Source organism: Sarcophilus harrisii, chromosome 3 (assembly GCF_902635505.1).
Source record: "Sarcophilus harrisii chromosome 3, mSarHar1.11, whole genome shotgun sequence".
Taxonomy (NCBI): domain Eukaryota; kingdom Metazoa; phylum Chordata; class Mammalia; order Dasyuromorphia; family Dasyuridae; genus Sarcophilus; species Sarcophilus harrisii.
Window position 1 is genome coordinate 475,483,741 of NC_045428.1, and position 23,160 is coordinate 475,506,900.

The window sequence follows — 23,160 nt, forward strand, 5'->3', positions numbered from 1 at the left end:
TATTATAAGCAATTTAGAAGAGCAAAGGATAGTGTACCTCTCAGAGAAGGAATTTGTGACCAAAGAACCAGAGTAAGTACATTGTTGAAATACAAAATAGAAAATTTTGATTATGTTAAGTTAAAAAATGTTTGTATAAACAAAACAAATGCAGACAAGATTAGAATGGAAGCAATAAACTGGGGGAAATTTTTATATTCAAGGGTTTTGGTAAAGCCCTCATTTCTAAAATAGAGATTTGACTCAAATTTGTAAGAATTCAAGCCATTCTGAAATTGATAAATGGTCCAAGAATATGAACAGAAAATTTTCAGATGATGAAATTGAAACTATTTCTACTCATATGAAAAGGTGTTCCAAATCATTATTGATCAGAGAAATACTAATTAAGACAACTCTGAGATATTCTACACACATTTCAGATTGGCTAAGATGACAGGAAAAGATAATGACAAATGTTGGAGGGGATGCGGTGTCCCACTGGGACACTAATACATTGTTGGTGGAACTGTGAACAGATCTATCATTTTGGAGAGCAATTTGGAACTATGCTCAAAAAGTTACCAAGCTGTGCATACCCTTTGACCCAGAAGTGTTTCTACTGGGATTATATCCCAAAGAGATTCTAAAGGAGGGAAAGGGACCCACATGTGCAAAAATGTTTGTGGCAGGTCTCTTTGTAGTAGCCAGAAACTGGAAACTGAGAGGATGCCCGTCATTTGATGAATGGCTGAATAAGTTATAATATATGAATGTTATGGAATATTATTGTTCTGTAAGAAATGATAAGCAGGATGAATACAGAACGGCCTGGAGAGACTTATATGAACTGATGCTAAGTGAAGTGAGCAGAAGCAGGAGATCATTGTACACGGCAACAGGAAAATTACACTATAATCAATTCTGATAGACATGGCTCTTTTCAACAATGAGATGATTCAGGCCAGTTCTAATGATCTTATGATGAAGAGAGCCATCTACACCCAGAGAGAGGACTGTGGGAACTGAGTGTGGACCATAACATAATATTTTTACTTTTTTTGTTGGTTGCTTGCATTTTGTTTTCTTTCTCTTTTCTTTTCCTTTTTGATCTGATATTTCTTGTGCAGCATGGTAATTGTGGAAATATGTATACAGGAATTGCACATGTTTAACATATATTGAATTACTTGCCATCTAGGGGAGGGCGTGAGGGAAGAAATGGAAAAAATTTGGAACAAAGTTTTGCAAGGATGAATGTTAAAAATTATCCATGCATGTTTTGAAAACAAAAAGCTATAATAAAAAAAGAAAGCAAAGAGGAAAAAAAAATTTAAAAGCAAGGTAGTGACTAGATTTTGTCCAAAATCAAATGGTTTTGGGAATATTGAAAGCTTACAAGTTTCCAGAATAAACTATTCTCTCTGAGATCCTTAAAGAATATGACACTGAAAATAATAGAAAAAGCAGTGACATGATCAAAGAGAACAAACAAACAGAAGCAATTTTGCCCAGACTATGGCCCCAGCATTCCCTTCAGAAGTATGATTAGCGTGTCCTTAAGGTAAGGTTGAAAGAATGAATAAAAAAATCCTACCATGCAGAACTCTTATGGTGAAGGGAATTCCCAAGACAGGAATATAGAAGAAAATGATGAAGTGAGCAGAACTCAGAGAACATTGTACACAGCAACAACAAGACTATGTGATTACCAATTATTATATTGGCTCTTTTCAATAATGAGGTCATTCAACACAGTTCCAATAGACTTATGATGGAAAAGAACCATTCTCATCCAGAGAGAAATCTATGGAGACTGAATATGGATCAAAGCATAGTATTTTCACCCTTTTTTTCATTGTTGTTTGTTTTTTCTCATTTTTTCCCTTTTGATTTTATTTTTCTTGCACAACATGACATGCAAATATGTTTAGAATAATTGCACATGTTTAACTTATTTCAGATTGCTTATTTGTCTAGGCAAAGGGGAAAAACATCATACTATGGTTGTTCTAATGGTCAAGCTTTCTTCATTCTGCACAAGTTCCTAAGTCTTCCCATATCTCTTTAATATGATATTTATATCTTTATTTTCCCCAGTTACATGTAAAATAATTTTCATGTTTGTTTTTAACATTGAGAAATTTGCTTCAAAATTCTTTCCCCAATTACTATTGTTAATTGTATTTTTCTCCATTTATTGTCTCTGTGTGTATATATTTATTTATATACACACATACATACACATATGTGGACACACACATATATGTACATACATATCCCTGTTAGCTGCCATATTCATGAGTAAGTTCTTGTTAGTATAATTCTCCTTTGTAGGGAGGATACACCTTATTAAGTCCCTTTGATATCCCTTTCCTGATTACCTCCTTATTCTTCTCCTGAGTCCTGTAGTGTATACATTTTGCTTCTAGTTGACTTATTTGTAGTCACTGTTTTACTCATTTATAAAACATTATGTTTAAGATAGATCATTGAACCTTAAAATATGGCAGCTTTTGAGAAGGTGGCAATAAGAATAATGTAGATTCTCTAGTTTACTTTGGGAAGCCTCTGACTGGGAAGGTTTCAGATAGACAAGATGATACCACATGATAACAGTAATGAGGGATGGTAAGAAGAAAGGGAGGGCCAAAAGGCAAAGAAGAAAGGACAGAGTAAAAATAGAGAGTAAGCGTTCAGACATTATGGGAGAAAAACTAACAAGCCACATGCATCAGTCCACCAAACAGCTAATTAGATGCGTATCAGCAACAGTTCTGGAATGTGTGTTTTGTGTGTGTGTGTGTGTGTGTGTGTGTGTGTGTGTGTGTAATACCACCAGGGTTTATGGCTCCTTAGACTGAGAAATACTAAGGTGGAAGAATAGTTTCCACGAAGGTAGTAGGCAAATAGGAGGAATCAAAAAAGAGCTACATAGAAGCAAAGTGTGCAATGAACATTTTATTGACTGTACAATTGTCGTTTAGGTTGAAGTCTGTTAGATGAAAAGGGAAAAAAAAGTTCTCTTTAAATTCTATGAAATAAAATGAAGATTAAGTTTATTTTAACATTCAATTTAAAGTACTTTTCCAATCTTGTGAATTTTAAAGGAAAATTTGAGTACACAAAACACTTACAAAATACTAATTATGCTTTATAAAGTAAACACATTTGTGTTTCATAATCTCTCTCTTAAATTTACTCTGCATGTTATATTACAAGTATAAGGCGCTGAGAAGAATATTTAAAAATTTTAAGACACCAAAATCTTGACCAAAACAAAACAGAAATTCCACATAATGTAATCCATTTTAAGAAGAAAAAAATCAACATTCATTTTTTATGAAAGAGAAGAGGTTTCACCATCCCTGCAAGGATCTTGGGTAACTGTGCAGCAATAACTTCAGACATCATTTCTGGAAATTCAACACTCAGTGCCCGGGATTGGATAAATGTGTTCAAGCAGTAGAGATGGAGTTGTTTTACAAGCTGTTTTGTTTGACAAATGGATAAGAAATAGGTAAGAAAAAAAGACACAACATACTCAGAGTAATTATTTTTTAAAATTATAATATGCTATCAATAGGCAAGAATAATTAAGGAGCATTTTAGGTAAGTAGTAGTATAATTTCTCTCAGAGTCAGAATTGAAAATGTTCTCTACAATATATGAATTTTTTCATAAAGATTTTAAGAAGATTATTTTGATCTGTCTGTGACAAATAAATAGCATAAGCTTACAGCAACATGTTATAAATAACTATACTTTTTGCAATATTTATACATAGAAGCTTTGAAGGAATCATGCAAATTTAAATTTAAGTTTGAATAATTAAAAAACAGAAATGCAGGAGTCAGTTACTGGTAATGTGAAAAGAAAAACACTTACATCATGCAGGGAGTCCATAAATCTTGTCAGCTGATAAAAACGCTGTGAGCTAGCCACAACTCCTTTCTGTCTCAAACCAATGGCTTTGATGAGCTCTCTAATGTAGCTTGATCTCATCTCATCAAACTGGTTCTGATTCCTAAGTCCTTCCAATGGAACTAAAAGAAGATAATTATTGTGGGTAACATTTCTTGGGGAAAACAGTACATTAGATATTTTTTGACCCAGGAATAGTTAATCTCTGAACAGTCTAGTCAAGATTTGCTTTTTTTTTTTTTTAAATCTAACTATAGACTGATTCCAATTAATAGTGAAGACTGTGTTCCATGGCAATGTGACAGCATGTGCAAAGCTTCCTTTAGTGCACTGAACTAACTAGATAAGTCAGAGAAAGTTTATACAACTTCCAATTCCCAATTAAAAATCTGCAATTATCTGTTTTGTTACCAAAGATCATCTCCTATGATCTAATTTTATTAGCATATATTCTATGTGTATGCTGATAAATACAATAAAAGTGTGAAAAAGTCAACCACTCAACCATATATATGATTATAAATATTTAGATATTTGATCTTATGTTGATACAGTTGTTTTCAACAGTGTTAGACCCTTTGTTACCTACTTAATTTTTGTGACAAAGATACTAGAGTGGTGTGCCATTTCTTTCTCCAGCTCATTTTACATTTAGATAAGGAAACTGAGGCAAAAAGGGTTGTGACTTGCACAGATCACACAGCTATTAAGTATCAAAGGCTACACTTGAACTCAGAAAGATGAGTCTTCCTGACTCCATACCTGAAACTCTATTCACTGTATTACCTAGCTGCCCTTTGAAGCTTAATACAGATTACTTCTTTAAGCCCATTTTTATTAGCACACATTGGAGACAAATTTCTGGTGTGAATCAGGATGCACTAAAATGGTATCCTTTGTAAATAAAACTAAATAGCTTGCTTTAGGCAAATGAATACCCTTATCTGAAAAATGGAAAATAATACTGACTCTCATAATAACTGTTGGAAAATAATAGTTAACTACTCAACACAAAGTGTGTTGTTAATATATACCTTTCATATCTTAATATATTTAATCAACTCTAAAAATCATTTTAAATGAAAGATTTAAAACGTCATACAAAATGACTAATATTACATGCACTTATAAGAAATCCTTTATTATCTTTATCTATTAAAAGAAAAGGTTCTAGTTTTTTTTTTTGAAGTCTCCATTCAATTTACTAAAATCACACCAATACAGCTTAAAGATTCCCTAATCTTAATGGTAATGAGATATACCATTAATGTAGAGAAGCACCCTTTAAGAAGTGATGCAGATACCCAAAATAGAGATCCATAATGGCTGGGATAATTTCTCTTAGAGCTAGTGACAATTTTTATTATGATCATGGAAGTAAAAGTACATCTAAGTTGTTATTTTATCTCTTTGTCACAAATGTATTTTATCCATTCCACTCTACTACTCAAAAATTGACTCTTAATTTAAGCTTCAAAACCTAAAAAAGTATCAAGCTAGAAATTATGTGATAAAAATGATAGAAGAATGAAATATGGGGTGAAAAGTGGGTAGTATTGATTTCTTCAATCAAATGATCCTTGATTTCATTGATGTGTGAACTAGCTTACATTCCTAATCAATTTAGATTAAAATCTGCTTGATACCTAAATATACAATTCTTCTTATAAGCTTCCAAGGCCTTAAAAATTTGCTACCTGGTAGCCAACTATTTTCTTGTCAACCTCTACAAACTTAGTTTTGATCCATAACATCTTTCTTGTCTTAACTATTCTTTCTTTTTTCTGCTGCTAACACTCAAGTTTTGATTTCTATCACTTTCAATTCAACTAATTCAATTCAATTGACCACCATCCCTGATACTGTATACTATGGTATCATGCCTCACCTGTCTCCCAAACCACTCCTGTAAGACCTTCTCCAGTTGATTACTTTGTCTCAAGACTTTCAATTTGAGGAAGGTCCACAGACAAGCCATCTCCCTTTCTTGATAATAAGCCACCCAGTTCCCTACATAGATTTCCTCTTACCTTTCAGCTCCTTTTTTATGTGTTGTCTTCCCCCATTTGAATGCAAGCTCCTTGAGAGTACAGATTGTCATTTTAAAATCTGCATTTGCATCCCCAGAATATTGTGTACTGACAGTTGCACAAGATGCTTTGCCATGTATTGAGCATATAAAATATAAAATAAAAGTTCCTTTATTTAAGGAGCTTATATTTGCTGGGGTACTTATAAATAAAAACAAACAAATAAACAAACTGATAAATAAATAAGCAAATAAATAAATGTGAAAACGAAGTGATTTTAGGAGGGAAAGAAATGTTAGGGGATCATGGAAAGCTTGTGTGAAGGCATAAAGGCTAATAGATAGGAGATTGAATTTCAAGTTAAGGGAAAAAAACAATTATGCCAATTAGAGAAATACAGAAAATGATGGAATGTATTTCAAATTTAATTATGAATTGAATACTATGACTATGATTATTATGAATTGGGCATTACAAAATGAATCTGAAAAAAATAGATTGAAGACAGCCTGTGGAGAGGCAAATGCAAGTCTGAGGAGTTTGTATTTTATCCTAGAGATGATGGGGAGACATTAAAGACAATTTTTTTGGTCTTGGTAATATTTTCTTTTTTTGGGGGGAAAGATTTGTTTTGTTTTAAAATACTCACTTCCCAATAATTCTTAATTCCAGATTTCTTCCATGTAACAATGAAAAACTGGTAAGTAAAACAAACTGACATATTAATCATATCTAACAACATGTATAGCATTCTGCATCTATCACCTATCACTTCTTTTCTGAGAAGGGAGAATGTTTCATTCAGTTCCTTTTGCGCGATAGTCTTCTATTCTAAGTCTAGACCTCTAGTAGATACTGCCTTCTCTAATCCCTCTTCCATACAGTTATCAAACTAATATTTCTAAAGTACAAACCCAACCATATCTCTTTCCATTTCACGAGGTTTTAGTGTCTCCTTCCTGCTTTCATGATAAAATATGAACTTCTCTGACCTTTAAAATGATTCTCCAAAAGAACAGGTCTGACCATGTTATTCTCCTGCTCAATAAAATAAGTGGTACCCTGTTTCCTCTAAGATTGAAAATGAAATCTTCTGTCTTACTTTTAAAGTTCTTTATAAACTGGTGTTTTCCTTCTTCTAGCCTTCTTACGCTTTATTCTATCTCAGGTAAGACATGGAATAAGAGCAATGATATGGTTCTCTTGTACTTTGCAACAAAGAACCTCCCTTACACTTTTACACATAAACTTTTTCATTTAAAATTTTGATCAGCAAAAATCTGCTCTCTATTATTCATGTTCCCCTCAAATAAGAATAAAAAAGAAAAAAAACACCCTAATACAACCATGTAACTATACTCTGAACCTTTTACTTCTCTATCTGGAGATGGAAGATGTTTATCATTAGTAGTCCTCTGGAATTGAAGTTGGTCATTATGCTGATCAGAGGCCCTAAATGTTTGCAAATTTTTTGTACTTACCACATTACTATTATTGTTTAAATTATATTCCTGATTCTGCGTACTTTATGCTGCATCAGTTCAATTAAGTCTTCTCAGGTTTCTCTGAAACCATTTCCTTCATTTGTTACAATAACATAATACTCCATCACATTTAAATGTCCTAAGTTGTTGAACCATTTCTGGACATTTATATGTCCTAATTTATGGTTATCCTTTTTATTATCTCAAAAAGAGTTCTACATATTTTTATTTACATTTTAAGATATTTTTGTACAACTTTAAAGTTTTCTTAGGATTAATCTTTCCTTCAATCTCTCCTCCCTTTGTTCCTCCTTCTTCCTTTTCCCTATTCTTTCTATTTTCTACTGAGTGAAGGGCAGCTTTAGTTCTTTATCAAGAATGCTTCAAATTCCTCTATTTTATTAAAAGCATATTTTTCTCTTGTAGAATTATACTTATTTTTTGAGTCATGTATTCTTTTTTTTTAATAAGCTTATAGTCTTTTCTTCTGGACTATCATTTCAAACTCTGCTCCTTTTTATAGTGGCTACTATGTAACATATGATACTGACTGTGGCCTCCTTGGTATCTAAATTCTTTGCAGTATTCTTTTGGTCTTGATTTGGACTTGGATTAAATGTTTTTGGGACTTTTAATTTTTCACCATTTTCAGTAAGTAACTAGTGGTTTTTTTTCCTATTTCTACTTTGCTTTCGGAATCTAAGAGATCTGATTAACTTTAAGATTTCTTTAAGTAAAATGCCTAGGTTTTCTTTGGGGAAGGGGGGTCAAAAGCATCAAGTAATTAGATGTTTCTCTTTTTTTCTTTTTTGATCTGCTTTTCATGTTAGTTATTTTTACCATGAAATTACTTTACATTTTGCCTTATCTTCAGTTTAAAATTAAAAAAAAATTCTTATTGTTTCCTGGATACTTTTTAGTCTATTCTAATTTTCAGGAGATTTGTTGCTTGGGCAAGGTTTTGTTCCACTTGTGCTTAGCTATTGATTCCTTTTCCGGTTCTTTCTTCCTTAGTTCTCATTTCTTTTCTATTTTTCTCTAGCTTTCTCATTTCACTTACAAAACATTTTAAATCTTAAAAAAACTCCAACAAAACATCTTACTTTATTTTTATAGGAATTCTATTTTGATCTGTAGTAAAGCTATACTTTGCTTGAAGATGTTTTGGAGTCATTCTCTTTTTTCTAAAGTTGTGTTTTAAGCCTCACAGCTATCATAATAGTATTTTTTTTAAACACTGGGGTTCTTTTTTATTTTCTCATTCTTCCAGGCTACTTCCTGGCTTCAACTTTGGTGTTAGTGCTGGGCATTTTGGCGATGGTCTGGTTGTAGCTTTTTTGGTATTGTGTTTGCTATTGAAAGATCTTAGGGACAGCTCATGCTAAGGACATGTAAACTTTCAGTATTTCCAAACTGGTCTGAGCCAACAGTATGCTAATGTTGGACTCAGACACTATCAGCCATTTTGGAAATTCTGCTAGTTCAATTCCAGAACTGCAAACTTCTCTTTGGAATGAAATACCTATTTTGCTTATTCTTCTGTAGGCTTTAAAATGGAAGCTGAAACCAAAACCTAGCTCTGCTTCTGGGATTTGAGTCACGCTACTTGTGGTTATTTCTTGTTCCTCACTGTATATGCGTTCCAGGGTGGCAGAGAACCTTCCTCAGTTAACCCTGCAGTACAGAATGAGTTGATGGGCCACAAAGCTGCCAGCTGGCACCTGTTGTCAAGTCTGGGATCCCCTCTTGCCTGGTGCACAGCCTATTCCTGGGCACTGGAGTTCTATATGCTTGGTGAGTTGTTGGTTGGACCTCTGGGTCTGTTTTCTGTGCAGACTTGTATTAGAAAAACGATTTGCTACTTTTCCTTCAGTTTCCTCATTAGCATTCAGCAGAGTATTTTAAATAATTTTGTTTGTTTGGAGATTGTTGTTAGTGAGGGTGGGGAGGGCAGAGTGGTGGGGAGCTGGCTGTACTGCTTCTTGCTACTCTCCTATGTCAGCTCTGCCACTTCATGTATTTTTCTTTTCTTTGTTTCTTTCTTAAGAGGGTTAAGTGACTTGCTCAGAGTCACACAGCTAGTGGGTATCAAGTGTCTAACCAAATTTGAACTCAGGTCCTCCTGCCTCCAGGGCTGAGGCTCTACTCTGCCACCCAGAGGCCTCCTACTCTCTGCATTACTCCACACTATGTCCATGATCTGAGTGCTCTCTAAAATTCCTTCAAAGCACAACTGGAATGCTACTTCTTGGATTAGGTTTTTCTTGATATGCATAAATTCCCCTGCAGCCCAACACCCATCATCCTGTATTTGTAAAAATGTTGTTTCTCTTTGATACTCTGTGTTTTTGAGGCAGAGACTTGCATTTTTTGTCTCTGTCCAGCACCTTGCATAATATCCGTGTTTATTAAACTGAACTAAAAATGTAAAGATGATGCCACATTACCAGGTGCTTTTCTCTTTAGCAGATACTATAAATGATCATCAAATAAACCTTATTTTTCATTTATTTTTGCTGAGGCAATTAGGGTTAAGTGACTTGTCCAGGGTCCCACAGCTAGGAAGTGTTAAGTGTCTGAGGCCAGATTTGAACTCAGGTCCTCCTGAGCCACCTAGCTGCCCCTAAATAAATCTTATATTGTTTTATATTTTAATAATGAACCCTAACAGTTAATTACTTACTTGTATTAAGAAGCAGTAATGCTTTCATACAGAGGAATTCTTCTTGAGTAACTTGAAGCTTCATGAACTCCTGTGGGATTTGCCACATGGTAAGGCATAAGGAATAGAAGGATGATTCTTTCATTCGCTGTCTTGCAATACCACAAAAAATAAAAATAAATAAATAAAACAACAGCAATACAGTATCTCAGAAAACTGAACATTATAATATTTTCAGAGAATGTGATATCACTAAGCAATCTTGCCTATTTTTGCATACAAGGCACTTTCACTTACAAATAGATTGAATATTTGGGCTTTAAGTCCAATAAAAATGTGTTTCATAAAGTAAGAAAGGAATGTTTTTAATATTACCTAAAACTTTGAAGATAAAGGCTTTTCAGATTGGGGTAATCTTACTAGAAAGTTAGAAATGTAAGTGCAAAAATTTTTGCAAAGGTAATTAGGCAAATACAAAGAATTTAAAAAGACATCAATTACATGTTCTATTGAATCATAATTTAAATTCACAGACCAAAACAGAAGGGGAGCAAAATTCTAAGAACTGTGAATAATGAAGCAAGTGATGTTCAGGAAAATGAAAAATTCACATTTTAGGAATACAATAAAGATGGTAGAGTTCCAAGAGTCAGGAAATTGACAAATTACTATATAGTAGGATTTTCAAGATGGGGCCCACAGTTCCTAGTTGAAATGTTTGCATATATTAATGGTTGTGTTGCAATTAATTTTATGTAAAATATTCATTTTACAAAAATTAACCTTATAAAAACTTTGTCAGAGTAACTTTATAATAATTAAATTGGCATAGGCTAATATGTTTAAAATAATGTGTAAGATCAAATAAGAATTCTGAAATGTATGGTATTTTGTTGTAGAATTTAAATATTCCTTTCAATATCCAAAAGTATAGTACTTGACTTCTACTCTGGAAGAAATGAGTTTGAATCCTGCTTCATTATGTAATTCTAGGCAAAATCATTTAACTTCTTTCAGATTCAGTTTCCTCATTTGTAAAGTGGACACAATAAAAGTGCCAACCTCATAGTACTGTGAAGATGAAATAAGATTATGTAAAGTGCTTTGCAAACCTTAAAACTTACATAAGCATTAGCAATTATTATTTTGAAAGGTCACTATTAAAACAAGTGAAATAAACAGGATTAAGTTGACAGTTATAATTTAACAATTAAAATTATTTTGTGATAAGATTTTTCTTCATGATAGATATAAGCATTACAGAAATTTATATTACTAAGTTAGTTTGCTTATGCTCTTTCTCATTTTTCTTTCCAGTAGAAAAAAATCTATTTCTTTTCATGTTAAATTATATTTTAGTTTTTTAAAAGATATAATACTGCCTTTTCTATTATTAACTTCAGTAATAATACTAGACAACTAGACATGTCTTTGTTTCAAATTATATTTCAAATATTTTAATTGAGAACATTATTTAAACCTCAAACATAACAGATGAAAAGGAGAATTCTTGGTCATCATGATATAAATAAAATGACATAATGTTTTTCAAATTATCTTCTAGAAAAGCATTCTTTTATTTTTGCGATAGCTAACCTTATCTCCAAAATGTCCTACTTAGAATTATTAAATAATATGAAACTTTAATTATTTCAAAAAACTCTCAACAGGCAAACTACTATATACTTACTCATTAAGTATCAGATCAGGTGCAAAATATAGCATTTGACTATTGACATGTTTATATGATCTCCACCCCAATCCAAACACCATTAGACTCATCCAAGAATACTGAATAAGGGTTATCTGATCATCAATGTGTAAGTTACGGAATCCTAGAAATCAAATGTAAAAATTAATATAGGCCAAAATAATTTCATTATGTAAGAACTAAAAAAATACTTTTAATTCTTATCAAGTAATGTGAGTAGTATAGTAATAAAACATTATCAATCTTATTTCACAAACTATATTACAATACCAAATGCCAATTACTAATAAATCCAAATGAAAAATAAACACAGAAATGAGAGTAATTTTGAGTTAGTCATTATTATTTTATTTATATTGTTTATTAAAATTACTTTATGCAAACTCAAGGTTCAAATCTATTTACAAGAGATGTGTCCCAAGTACTGTCCCAAAATTTCAGAAAACAAAAACTTGCCACCCCAACTATTAGTGGTGAACAAAATGGAGTGATTCATTTCTTGATGATGTTTGAGAACTCCAGTCAAAGAGTGATCTCTGGGAAAGAACTATTGATATCTGTTCATAAATTTAAAATACCTCCCATTTCTAGATAAGGGGTATACAAGAAGAAAAGAGTTTTGGATTTCTTTGTACATTCAATCCAAAAGGGAAGAAGTTGGGATATAAAGAAAAAAGTTCAAAAGGGTAGGAAGAAGTAATTTCTCAGAACCAGAAAATACAATAGCATTTCATGGAAATGACAACGTCTTTGACTTTCTTACTTTACCTTGCTTTCAACTCAATTATTCTGTGTTGATATATGGCATATGTTATTGTTCAGTGCTTTTTAGTCATGCCCTACTCTTCCTGACTCAATTTGGGATTTTTCCTGACAAAGATAACTGGAATAGTTTACCATTTCCTTATCCTGCTCCTTTGACAAATGAGGAAACTGAAGAAAAGCAGGTTGAATGACTTGCCTAGGATCATTAAACTAGAAGCCAGATTTGAAGTCAGGAAGTTTTCCTGACTCTAAATCTGGCATTCTCCACTGCACCACCCAGCTGCCCCTTACATGGTATAAATTGCCTTTATTTATATGAAACCAACCAGTATTGAGATTTTCCCCTCTAAGCATATCTTACTTCACATGATAGACACATCTTTAAGAAGTATGTAATTTTAAAGCACCAGAGGGAAGCTGATCCTTAAAACATACTAATTTAAATGAATATGCACCTTTTAACTTTGTTTTGAAATTCTGGATTTTCACAAAACTAAGATCTAGGGAGATTAAGTAACTTGGTTAATATTACACAGTGACCATGAAACTGGATCATGATTTGAATGTAAACCTTCCCACTACAAGTGCTTTTTCTACCCTACTAATATTTTATTTCCTTTGTTGGTTTTTTATATATTATATTACATGGAAACTACCATAATTATAGGAAGTGAGATTTGAATAAGAAGACTATTAAAGATAACATGTCTGTTGATACCACCAAGTACAAATTCATTACTTTCAAAAATGGTTCTATTTATTATCAGCAATTATAATACTGCCTGAAAATGTTCTCTGTGGGAAACAATTTCATAATTTTCAAATATCTTACCTTGTATTTAACATATATTTTTATTTTTTTTTTTGCATTGAGGTGAATTATTTGATACTTTTAATGGTAAGCAGCATAATTTAGATCTTCCAATTGCTATAGATCTGGCTCTTAGTGTACATGTTCTACACTTTATTGAATTTGAAATTTTTGTGCATTTTTTGGTCACCAGATCTAAAATAAGAATAACTTTTATTACACAACAGCAAAGCTAAAATTTCTTGAAATACCATAAATTTTGAGTATTTCTAAATTATCACTATTTACTTTCTTATCTGCAAAATTATATAGAATGATTACTACCTGCAACTTCTTTCCTTTTTACAGTATTTACCAGTGATAAGTTGGGCACTGCTAAATTGACTTCAACATTTCGAATAGAGTAACATATTATTCCCTTAACTATAATATTTTATATTACTATATGCCTATATAAAGAAGGAAACACTGAGATAAATTCCCCTTGAAGATAATGATCAGGTAAAAATAAATTTGGATTGATAGTTAAAATAAAAAGACTTTCTATAGAGAGGTGATTAATGACTACTGTTTAACCATGAATAGAAAAACATATCTTTTCTTCATAAGTAATCTGACCTGTTAATTTCAGAAAGGAACACTGTTAAAAGGTGCCCAATCTCAAAGATTATAGAAAAAAAACTTTAAAAGATACAATTCTTGAGATGACTTGTGATCTTCCCCAATATTATTTCTATCTGTGTGTATGCATACACACATATGTACATATATGTTTTCTATGTGTAAACACACATATAGGGAAAACATGGACTACTGTTATCACTGGCCTAAATACTATTTAGTTAGGGCAAATATTGGCTGGATTATCCATTTACCAGTGCACTGTTTCTGGAAAACCATAAGTTGGATAAAGTTCTGGACATGAAAAGAATATTTTGATATGTGAGTACCTGATTACTACAGACTATGAAGTAAACAATAGCTAAGGCCCAATAAATAAGTTATAGATTTCTAAGTAATAATAATAATAACAAAAAGATATTGTTTCACAACTCTGGCTCTTGCTTTGGTCATAAATGAATAAAAACAGTAGCAAAAATGTGAAATAAATACAAGAACAACAAAAGTATACATGCCATCAAAACTTGTTGGAAAAATGTTAAGTTGTTCAGTAATAGGGAGATGATATTCAGTAATCTAAGGCAGGAACAGAAACTGTCATCATGTTATTTGGAAAAATATTTCTGAAGAGGTTAAGAAAAGAATATATTAAAGTCCCACTTATATTTTAATTAATTATCATATTATGTAACATAAATATATATGTATATAATTGCATATATGGCTTTTCAGTCATTTCTATCAACTTTATAGGAATACTTCAATTTTTTAGAAGAATTTTAAGGTACTTTTTGATCAGGGACTCAAGATTCTTTTTTTCTAGAATGATTTCAAATTTTTTGATTTGACAGAAAAACTCTTATTATAAATACATAATTATGCAAAGTCTCTGGCATATTTGATTTCTATCTTTGGAATATTTATAGGAGGATATAGAGAAAAGTAACAGATAAGAAATTAGATGGATTATGACCTGAAACATCAGGAGTATCCATGTTTAAGAGATCATAGACAAATTAAAGTATCAAAGGAACACTCAAAATGAGAAAACAGTCTTTTTGTATTATTCCTTGGTCATGTCACATGTGGAATATTTTTATCTACCTGCCAAGAGAAAAGTTGAGTTAGTTCTGAAAATTGAGAGTCTAGCTCTGGAGTTAAACATAACCTGGGAATGTGGCTAAGCAAACAGACCAAACAAACATTATTCACCTGGAAGGGAGCTTTCTGAAAACATGACGAGGAAAGAATATCAAAATTTTGCAGTTCTTTAATTATGAGTTGCCTTGGCTACACGTATTCCACCATCACTATAGTTTCTTTCTATGGATGAATATGTGCATTTGTGTCAGACTGTATTTTAGGTTTATTAAGGGAAATGTTTTGCAACAATTATTATTATGCCTGCTTACTGAATGGCTCTGTTTTGAGCTAATTGTATCTACTGGCATGACTGTTAATGGGAAGCACACTAGTAGAAACCAAGGAGCTGTTGCTTTAAGAAAGGGCATCCATAGGTGTCTTTGAACCTCAAAATAGTGGGTACCCTCTGGAGACCCAAATCATGAGTGAAAGTTGTCACTATAAGTTGATATTTACTGCATATAATTTTATATAAACATACACACATCGTGCTGTAATTAAAAATAAGGCCAAGAAAGAAGATAGAAGGTTGATGTAAAAGATATATTAGGAATTAGCCAAGTTATAGGTTCTCATTGAAGTACCAAGATGACTGGGGATAATTAAGGAGAATACAGATTCTAAACAGAATAGCAGCTCTCAAACATTAGAATCCATTTAGCTGGGCAAAGTGTTTCACAAATCATTTACCTGGTTGATTTCCATTTGCCACTGTTAAAAATCTTTCACCACAATGGGAAGATACTAGTGCTGATTTTGATGATATACCAATGAAATTTCGTAATTACTATTTCTTTTCTTTCTTTCTTTTCTTTTCTTTTTTTTTTGCTAAGGCAACTGGAATAAAGTGGCTTGCCCAGGGTCACACAGCTAGAAAGTGTCAAGTGTCTAAAGCCAAATTTGAACTCAGGTCCTCCTGACTTCATGGCTGGTGCTCTATCCACTGTGCCACCTAGCTGCCCCATAATTACTATTTCATTTTGGCATGACAACTCTGTCATATATAGAAAGATTATATAATCTTCCCTTTAGAGATAAAGAAACTTGAGTCACACAAAAATTAAGTGATTTGCTTAGGTCATATAAATTCTTGTGCTAGATTAGAATTTGTATGTCCTAGAATATGACATACAACACAGCATTCTATCAATCAAGATACAAAAATTTGGATACTGTCATATTCTAAACATTAAGGTATATCAATCAAGATACAAAAATTTGGATACTGTCATATTCTAAACATTAAGGTAATATCAAGATAACACAATTGATGGACTACCTGAAGGATATTCTTTTGAATTAAAATTAGTGAGTATTATAACTGGGTAAAAGAAATATAATTATGGAGAATTAAAGAGAAAAAAATGTTTATTGGTATAAGAATGTCTATGAAACTAGGACAAACCCTAGGGCATTAACAATGCAAAACAGGAAAAATAATACAAGTTAATTTGGATAACAGGTAAACTAGAACAATTCTTCCAGAACTCTTTTAGTGGAAGAGTTATTTTTCACTTTCCCAATGTGAAAAAAAGATCCTTGGAAATGAGGTAGTTATATAGTATTCATTTTAATCTGTCTTATTTCTAGTAGTTAAGTGACTTGTCTCCAGTAGATATAGCTTCCATTTATAAAGCCCTCTCAAATAGAAATGCTCAAAAGACATAGTAATAAGTATGAATTTTGAAAATTAACTAATCTGCATTGACAGGTCAAGTGATAATATTTGGAGAAGAATACATGACAGCAATTAAGAGCTCAAAATTAACTCAAATTCAGATTTATTTTTAGTTCCTTGTTCCTCTTCTTCCATTCTTCCTTTACTTCTTCCTCATCTGCCTCCAAGCTACTGGTACCACATAGGGTAGCCAACTAGATGTCTTCTTTTTAAGCATGTCTTTCTTGCTTTAGTATTTTATTTTGGGGTCCTAAAAAGTCTTTTGGGGACAGAAAAGTAAAACATTCTCATTCGCTAAGTGTAGTATAGAAAGTAGAAAATTTCAGTATTTGTTTATTATCCCTTGGATTAATCTATTTAATATTGAGGAGAAAAAAACAAAAAAAATCAAAACATTCTCCATTGCCATACAAAGTATGGCATACAAGGTAAGGCAACAATTCCCCACCTATTTTATGACAATTTTTAAAATTTATACTTCCTTAACATTTTTCTTCTTACCCATTAGGCTTTAAACATTTATCTAAAAGGTCTTTTAATCTCCAGTGCCTGGCACATGATAGGTACTTACTTAAATTCTTATTGAATTAATTTATTAAATTTGTAGAAATCTACTTTGACATTGGAGGCCCTTTAAAATTTGATCTAATTACTAGTCTTATCCTTTTATTGTTCCCCTATGTTTAAACAAGATCTGTATTTTCCAAACACACCAAACACTATATGGTTTATTACTTCCAAACTCCTTACCATTATTGTATATGGAGTGTTCTCTCCTCCACCAACTTTTGAAATTCTGTGCATTCTCATAAGCTTTTTTCAAATGCTGCCTACTTCAAGAAACTTTTTAAATTCCCCCAATGTAGTACAGAGATAAAATTACTGACTTTAAAGTCAGTCATAAGAATGGCCATGTTCAAGTCCTGTTTGATACTAGCTGTTAATTCAGGTCTACTTTCCTTAACTTCTTTTGAATTGAGCCTCAATTTCTTTATTTGTAAAGTTGAGATAATACTTGTATGACTCATCTAGCAGAACTGTTGTGGGGATACCCATTTTGTAAACTTTCATGTATTATATAAGCATGAATTATTATTATTAGCCCTAAATACAATGCTCATTCTTAGAAGAGAACATTCTCATCTTGACACTTACAGCACTTGGTTTATAAGAGGTATTCGAAAGCATACCAGAGTTTCAGCCATTTCTCTGTAGTTTTGCAAATGCTTTGGGTACTACTGATCTGAAAGGTAGCATGGCCCAGTGGATAAGTGGATAAAGGGAATAATAATTTGCCTTCCTAATTTGGAGTCAGGAAGACCTAGATCATATGTTTTATATATCTGTATCTATATATAATATATAGATCTATATCTATATATCTATAAATATATAGATATAGATCTCAGACACTAGTTATATGTTCTTGGGCATTCACAAAGTCTTCAAGTCTCTCCAATATAATGTGAATAAAATAACACTTACTGTAAAGGGCTGCTTTAAGGAGTAAAACAATGCTTTTTAAACTTTAAATCTCTATGAAAATTGTTGGGGATCACAAAATCCCAAGATTTTAAAGCTAGAAGTGATTTTAAAGATTATAGGGTCTAGATTCAATCTAAGGGTTTCTAATTCCAAATCCAGTATTTTCTCCACTGGGCATAATATATCTATACAACTAGGAGGATTATGATGATTATAATAACAACTTATGCCAAAAGGCATCAGTCTCCTCAAAAAAAAAATCTTCTTTGTTCTCTCTTCTTCCAATTCATTCTTCACATTATGTTTATATGGTTTTCTTACACAGAGATATGGTTACATTGCTAACTTGTCCAAACACCTCAGTGACTTCTATTGACTTCAGAATACAATTCAAACTTTTTGCCTTTGCCTGGTACTCAAAGCTCTTTACAACAACCATTTTCAAACTGGCAAGTTCATGTTTGATATGTGGGAAAATTGTATAATAATTAGAATTATACAAAAGGGGAATGAGCTACTGAAGAAGTTAGTGGGTTGTCTCTCACTAGAGATCTTCAAGAAAAAGCTGGATTCTGAATACTTTTTGGTAGAAGATACTCTTATTCAGGGAAACATTTACTAGGTAGCTACAAAGGTCTCTGATAACTCTGAATTTATGAAATTTGATGTTAGCCTACTGATAAAGATCTCCCCAACTTCTCTTCTGCACATCCTGTATCTATAATTCTAACTGTTCTCTTTTCCCATGTGGAGATTACTAGCAGTTCAGAACAAGGCAATCACATAACTACATCTGTTAGTGCTATGGGTCTGATCTTCATAGCAACAAATACATTGAAAGCACTCAGCAGGGATCAGCACTGGGAGTCAAGATCCACAAGCTCTCCAGCCAATTATCTGGATAGGGGCCTCCTGTCATTGTCCATTCTCCATATATCCAATATGGCTTAGCTATATAAATATGTATTTACCTCATAAACATTCAACAAATATTAGTTCTAAGATTCTGTATTTGAAAATCTTTATTTACCCAAAGTGTAATGTACTTATTAAGTATTCCATGCTCTTGTCTCAATTTCTTTCCTTTCAACCAACCTTCCTCTAGTTCAGTGTCACTCATTAACTGCTAAACACTATTACAAACACAGTCAGGGGCCATGCTCTTTAAATAGCCCAAGGGGGATAATTAATAATTGTGGACACATGCAGGAACACTATGTCTTTCCTTAATAGCTATTTGCCCTCTCCAATCATATTCAATGTTAACATCTACTTGTCCAATTTTACCTTTTCTGTTTCTCTCTACATAGCCTAAGCTTCTGCTAAATTGTACTGATCAGTGTTCCTTAGCGTTATCGTTCACTTTCTGGCACTGTGCTTTTGCTCATATAAATTCCTGTCTGAAATATACCTTTTCCTGCTCTATTAACGGAATTTCTATCTGTCCTTTAAGCCCAGGTAAAATGCTTTATTAGTATGTTTTCCTAAAATCCTCTCCATCTTCCAGCTTCATCTAAGACATGACATTTTCTTCATTAGACTTCAACACTGTACTCTAGGCCTCTCTGATGTGCTTATCATATATTATTTTGTATCATAATTATTTTCCTATCTGTCATATGTTCTTACCAAGCCAGAAATGCAACAGAGACTGAAATTATAACTAATACAAATTTTTTTATCTCATAATATACAGCAAATAGTAGCTTTATGTTTAGTGAACTAAATTGCTACAGATACAATACAGTTCAAGTGCTTAGTGAAATTCTTCAATATGAAAATGACTTATTGGGAATGATAAAACTGAGATAATAGAAAATGAGTGGATTTTCTCCACCCCATTTTGATTCAACTTTAGATAATCACTGAAGAAAGAAAGCCTCATTGACAGGCAAAAATAAATACACCAGCTTTAGTCATTTGACATATGACTAAAAATTAAATAGTACATTATGATTTAAGGACATTAATCTGACAAATCCTTATAACTCATCTCATTGACCTATACATACAAAAGTGCTTTAAAGAGTGTATAAGGAGGATATTTAGCTTAAATAGTTCACTAAATATGGCAAGAAATCAAACACAGTGTTTTCCAAATTCTATCCAGCTGCTTGGGTGAATATTTTCAATTTTCCTTGTATTCATTCAGTAAACAAGCTTGGCAATGTAATACATTTCTGTGTGCTTACCTCTTTTGATACTTGTCTGTGTGTATCACCCAATACATTCTGGGGATGTGGAACTATACTTGATTTGCATGGCTGGAAATCTCTAAGAATGACTACAAGAACTGAGACAGTTTGTGACATTAACTTCCTTTAATGGTATACTGGAACATGCTGTCTGTATTTCAGGTTGCTTATTAAAGAGGTCAGCCTATCAAAAATTGTAATCCCTACATAATCACTGTAATAATGTCAGGGAAAGCTATTCACTGGGATGAGACTGTTCTCCGGCCTGGTATTTCTCAGGACTAGATCTATCTGTTAACAACTTGGATGAAGGTAGTAAAATGCTGTCAGTAAGATTGTTAACAATTTATTTCCATACAATTTTGGGGGCTTTCCTTTTTAATTTACTGGATCTGATCCAATTCAATAAGACTTTAAAATTGACTGAAACAATAAAAATTAGGTAACAATTTTACATAATTTTAATGAAAATCATCTCTGAGCTCTATGCTGATAAAATTCTCTCATAGTTTTTGTCTATGTGTTAAGCTAATTTGATATAACGCAAGATATGCTAGATTTAGTTTTAAGAAACCTCAGTACAAACCACAACTCTTATACTTAAAAGCTATATGATCTCGATTACTTTACCTTCAGTTCCTCAACAGGAAAATGCAGATAATAATACCTGTAAGTACCTACCCATGACACTGTTGTAAGGAAACAAAGGAGATAATGGATGTAAAAAATTTAGCAAGCCTTAACATGTGATCTAAAAAGCTACTCTTTGATATATTTCCCCTATGCAATGAAACATACACACACACACACACACACACACACACACACACACACTCACTCACACACACACACACACACACTCATAAGCAACCTTTAGGAATAGCCAAGTGATCACCAAGTGATCATTTTTTCATCATCAGCCATTGTAGGTTTTGTATACCAGAAAGGAATTCAAAAAAGGGGCAACAGATAAGTCAAATAGTACAAATACAGTACATATAATTCTTCAATTCCAAAATACAAGAATCTCCAACATTTTCTTCATTTCTTATGCAATAAGAAAAATTCTCTTTATTACATCTGTATTATATAGTAATTTTGGTATATCTACTGGATTTTAAAGAATTAGTTTAACTTTGTATTGCTTAAAAATTGCTTTGTAAAAATCACTATCATGTACCAAGGCATGAATCACTTTCATGTGCTAAGGCTTTCTTCAGTTGTTGTGAGTAAAAGAAAGAGTTGTTTATATGGTTATTTAAATACATATGTAAGTTGCTAATAACTGAACATTGCTTTCATTTGATAACTTTTTGGTGTTCCATGTGACCTCTTTTCAGATCCTAGTAACCTGATATATAAAACTTTCTAGTAACTAGCATCAATAGCAGTTTCAACTGGATAGCTGAATTGTATTTTAAAACAATATTACTTTGACTATGAAAGATAATGTAAAATGCTGATTTGCCTATGTGGGAAAATTTTGGTTATCATTATTTCCTCACAAAGAAACTAATTATAATATAGCAAAATACAATTTTAAAATTAGGCAGGAAATTTTATTTTTGATGTAAAATTTTTAAATTTTAATGCAATTAAACTCTGTACTTCCACATCTGCTTATTTTTATGTCTCTTTCTATTTCATTTGTAAATTATAAGCTATAGAATACACTGGTGAATTTAGTTTTACTATTTAAACAGTATTCAGGAGTGAGGAAGAATACATTTAAGTTAATAGTTTAAGGTTCTAGTCAAGGGACAAACCAAACATTCGTTTTCTCACATAAGTATCTTTCTCACATCTATGGGTTACATTAGTTTTGGTAAACTATATATAATTCTGTTCTAATCTTAAAAATACATATTTCAGAATTTCACCTTAGTTGAAACTTAGCTAAATTATTTTTATTAAGGCTGACCTGAAAACTAATGTTTATTTTTTAAAAGTAAATACTGAAAAAAAAAGTAAATACTGAAACAAAATCTATGAAATATGTCAGCAAAAACAAAAACATCTCCTAATAATAAAAAGAAAAAGAAGACAAAAATATAAGCACCTGTTTGTAAATAAGAGAAAATGATTTTTCAAACATTTCACTAGTATTGTGGTAATTATAATTACTATGAGAGTCATATAACTTTAATCACTTAAAAATTATAAAAATATAAGGCCTCAAGAGGTTAGCTAATTAGACAAAGGCCTGATATTAGTAAGATAGTAAGCATTAGAGTTTAGGACTTTTGATTTCCATTTAAAATTTTTTTTAAACCAACCATACATAGATACCTTTGTCATCAATGGGTTCAAAAACATTCTACAAATATTGGTTTATCATTCTTACTTTTCAGGTGGAAAAATGAATAAATATATTTTTTCCTGCTCTGTTCTTATTAATAAAAATGTTACGGCGGGAATTGAAGAATTCTGACTTTGGTCACCCTATAAACAGGAAAACAATACTTCTCTATTAAAATACTGAATTCCATTCACCTTTATTTCTTAAGTATGTTTAAACTACAATTTTACAAATGAGAATAAAATCCATAAGGGGTTATTTTTCAAAAACATTTGATATAAATATCAATTTTCTTTTTTACTTGATAATCTCTTGAAATTTCATTAATAATTCATCTAGTCTAGTGTTTTCCAAATTAATATGGCCCCTGGAC

At 31.9% G+C, this 23,160-nt stretch overlaps 1 protein-coding gene across 4 annotated transcripts in view; it reads right to left on the reverse strand.

Annotated features, from left to right (window-relative positions):
• Positions 1–2,920: 2,920 nt before the first annotated feature.
• Positions 2,921–23,160, reverse strand: part of PGR (progesterone receptor) — a 77,968-nt gene continuing 57,728 nt past the window's right edge. For 3 of the 4 annotated variants that reach the window (XM_031961046.1, XM_031961049.1, XM_031961048.1), the window contains exons 5-8: positions 11,770–11,914; positions 10,101–10,231; positions 3,868–4,025; positions 2,921–3,468 (exon numbers count right to left, since the gene is read on the reverse strand). In XM_031961046.1, coding sequence (XP_031816906.1) covers positions 3,313–3,468; positions 3,868–4,025; positions 10,101–10,231; positions 11,770–11,914 — 590 coding nt within the window. In that variant the 3' untranslated portion in view covers positions 2,921–3,312. Of the gene's footprint in view, positions 3,469–3,867; positions 4,026–6,582; positions 6,631–10,100; positions 10,232–11,769; positions 11,915–23,160 lie in introns of those variants that run through there. The other variant, XM_031961047.1, reaches the window with a different exon arrangement.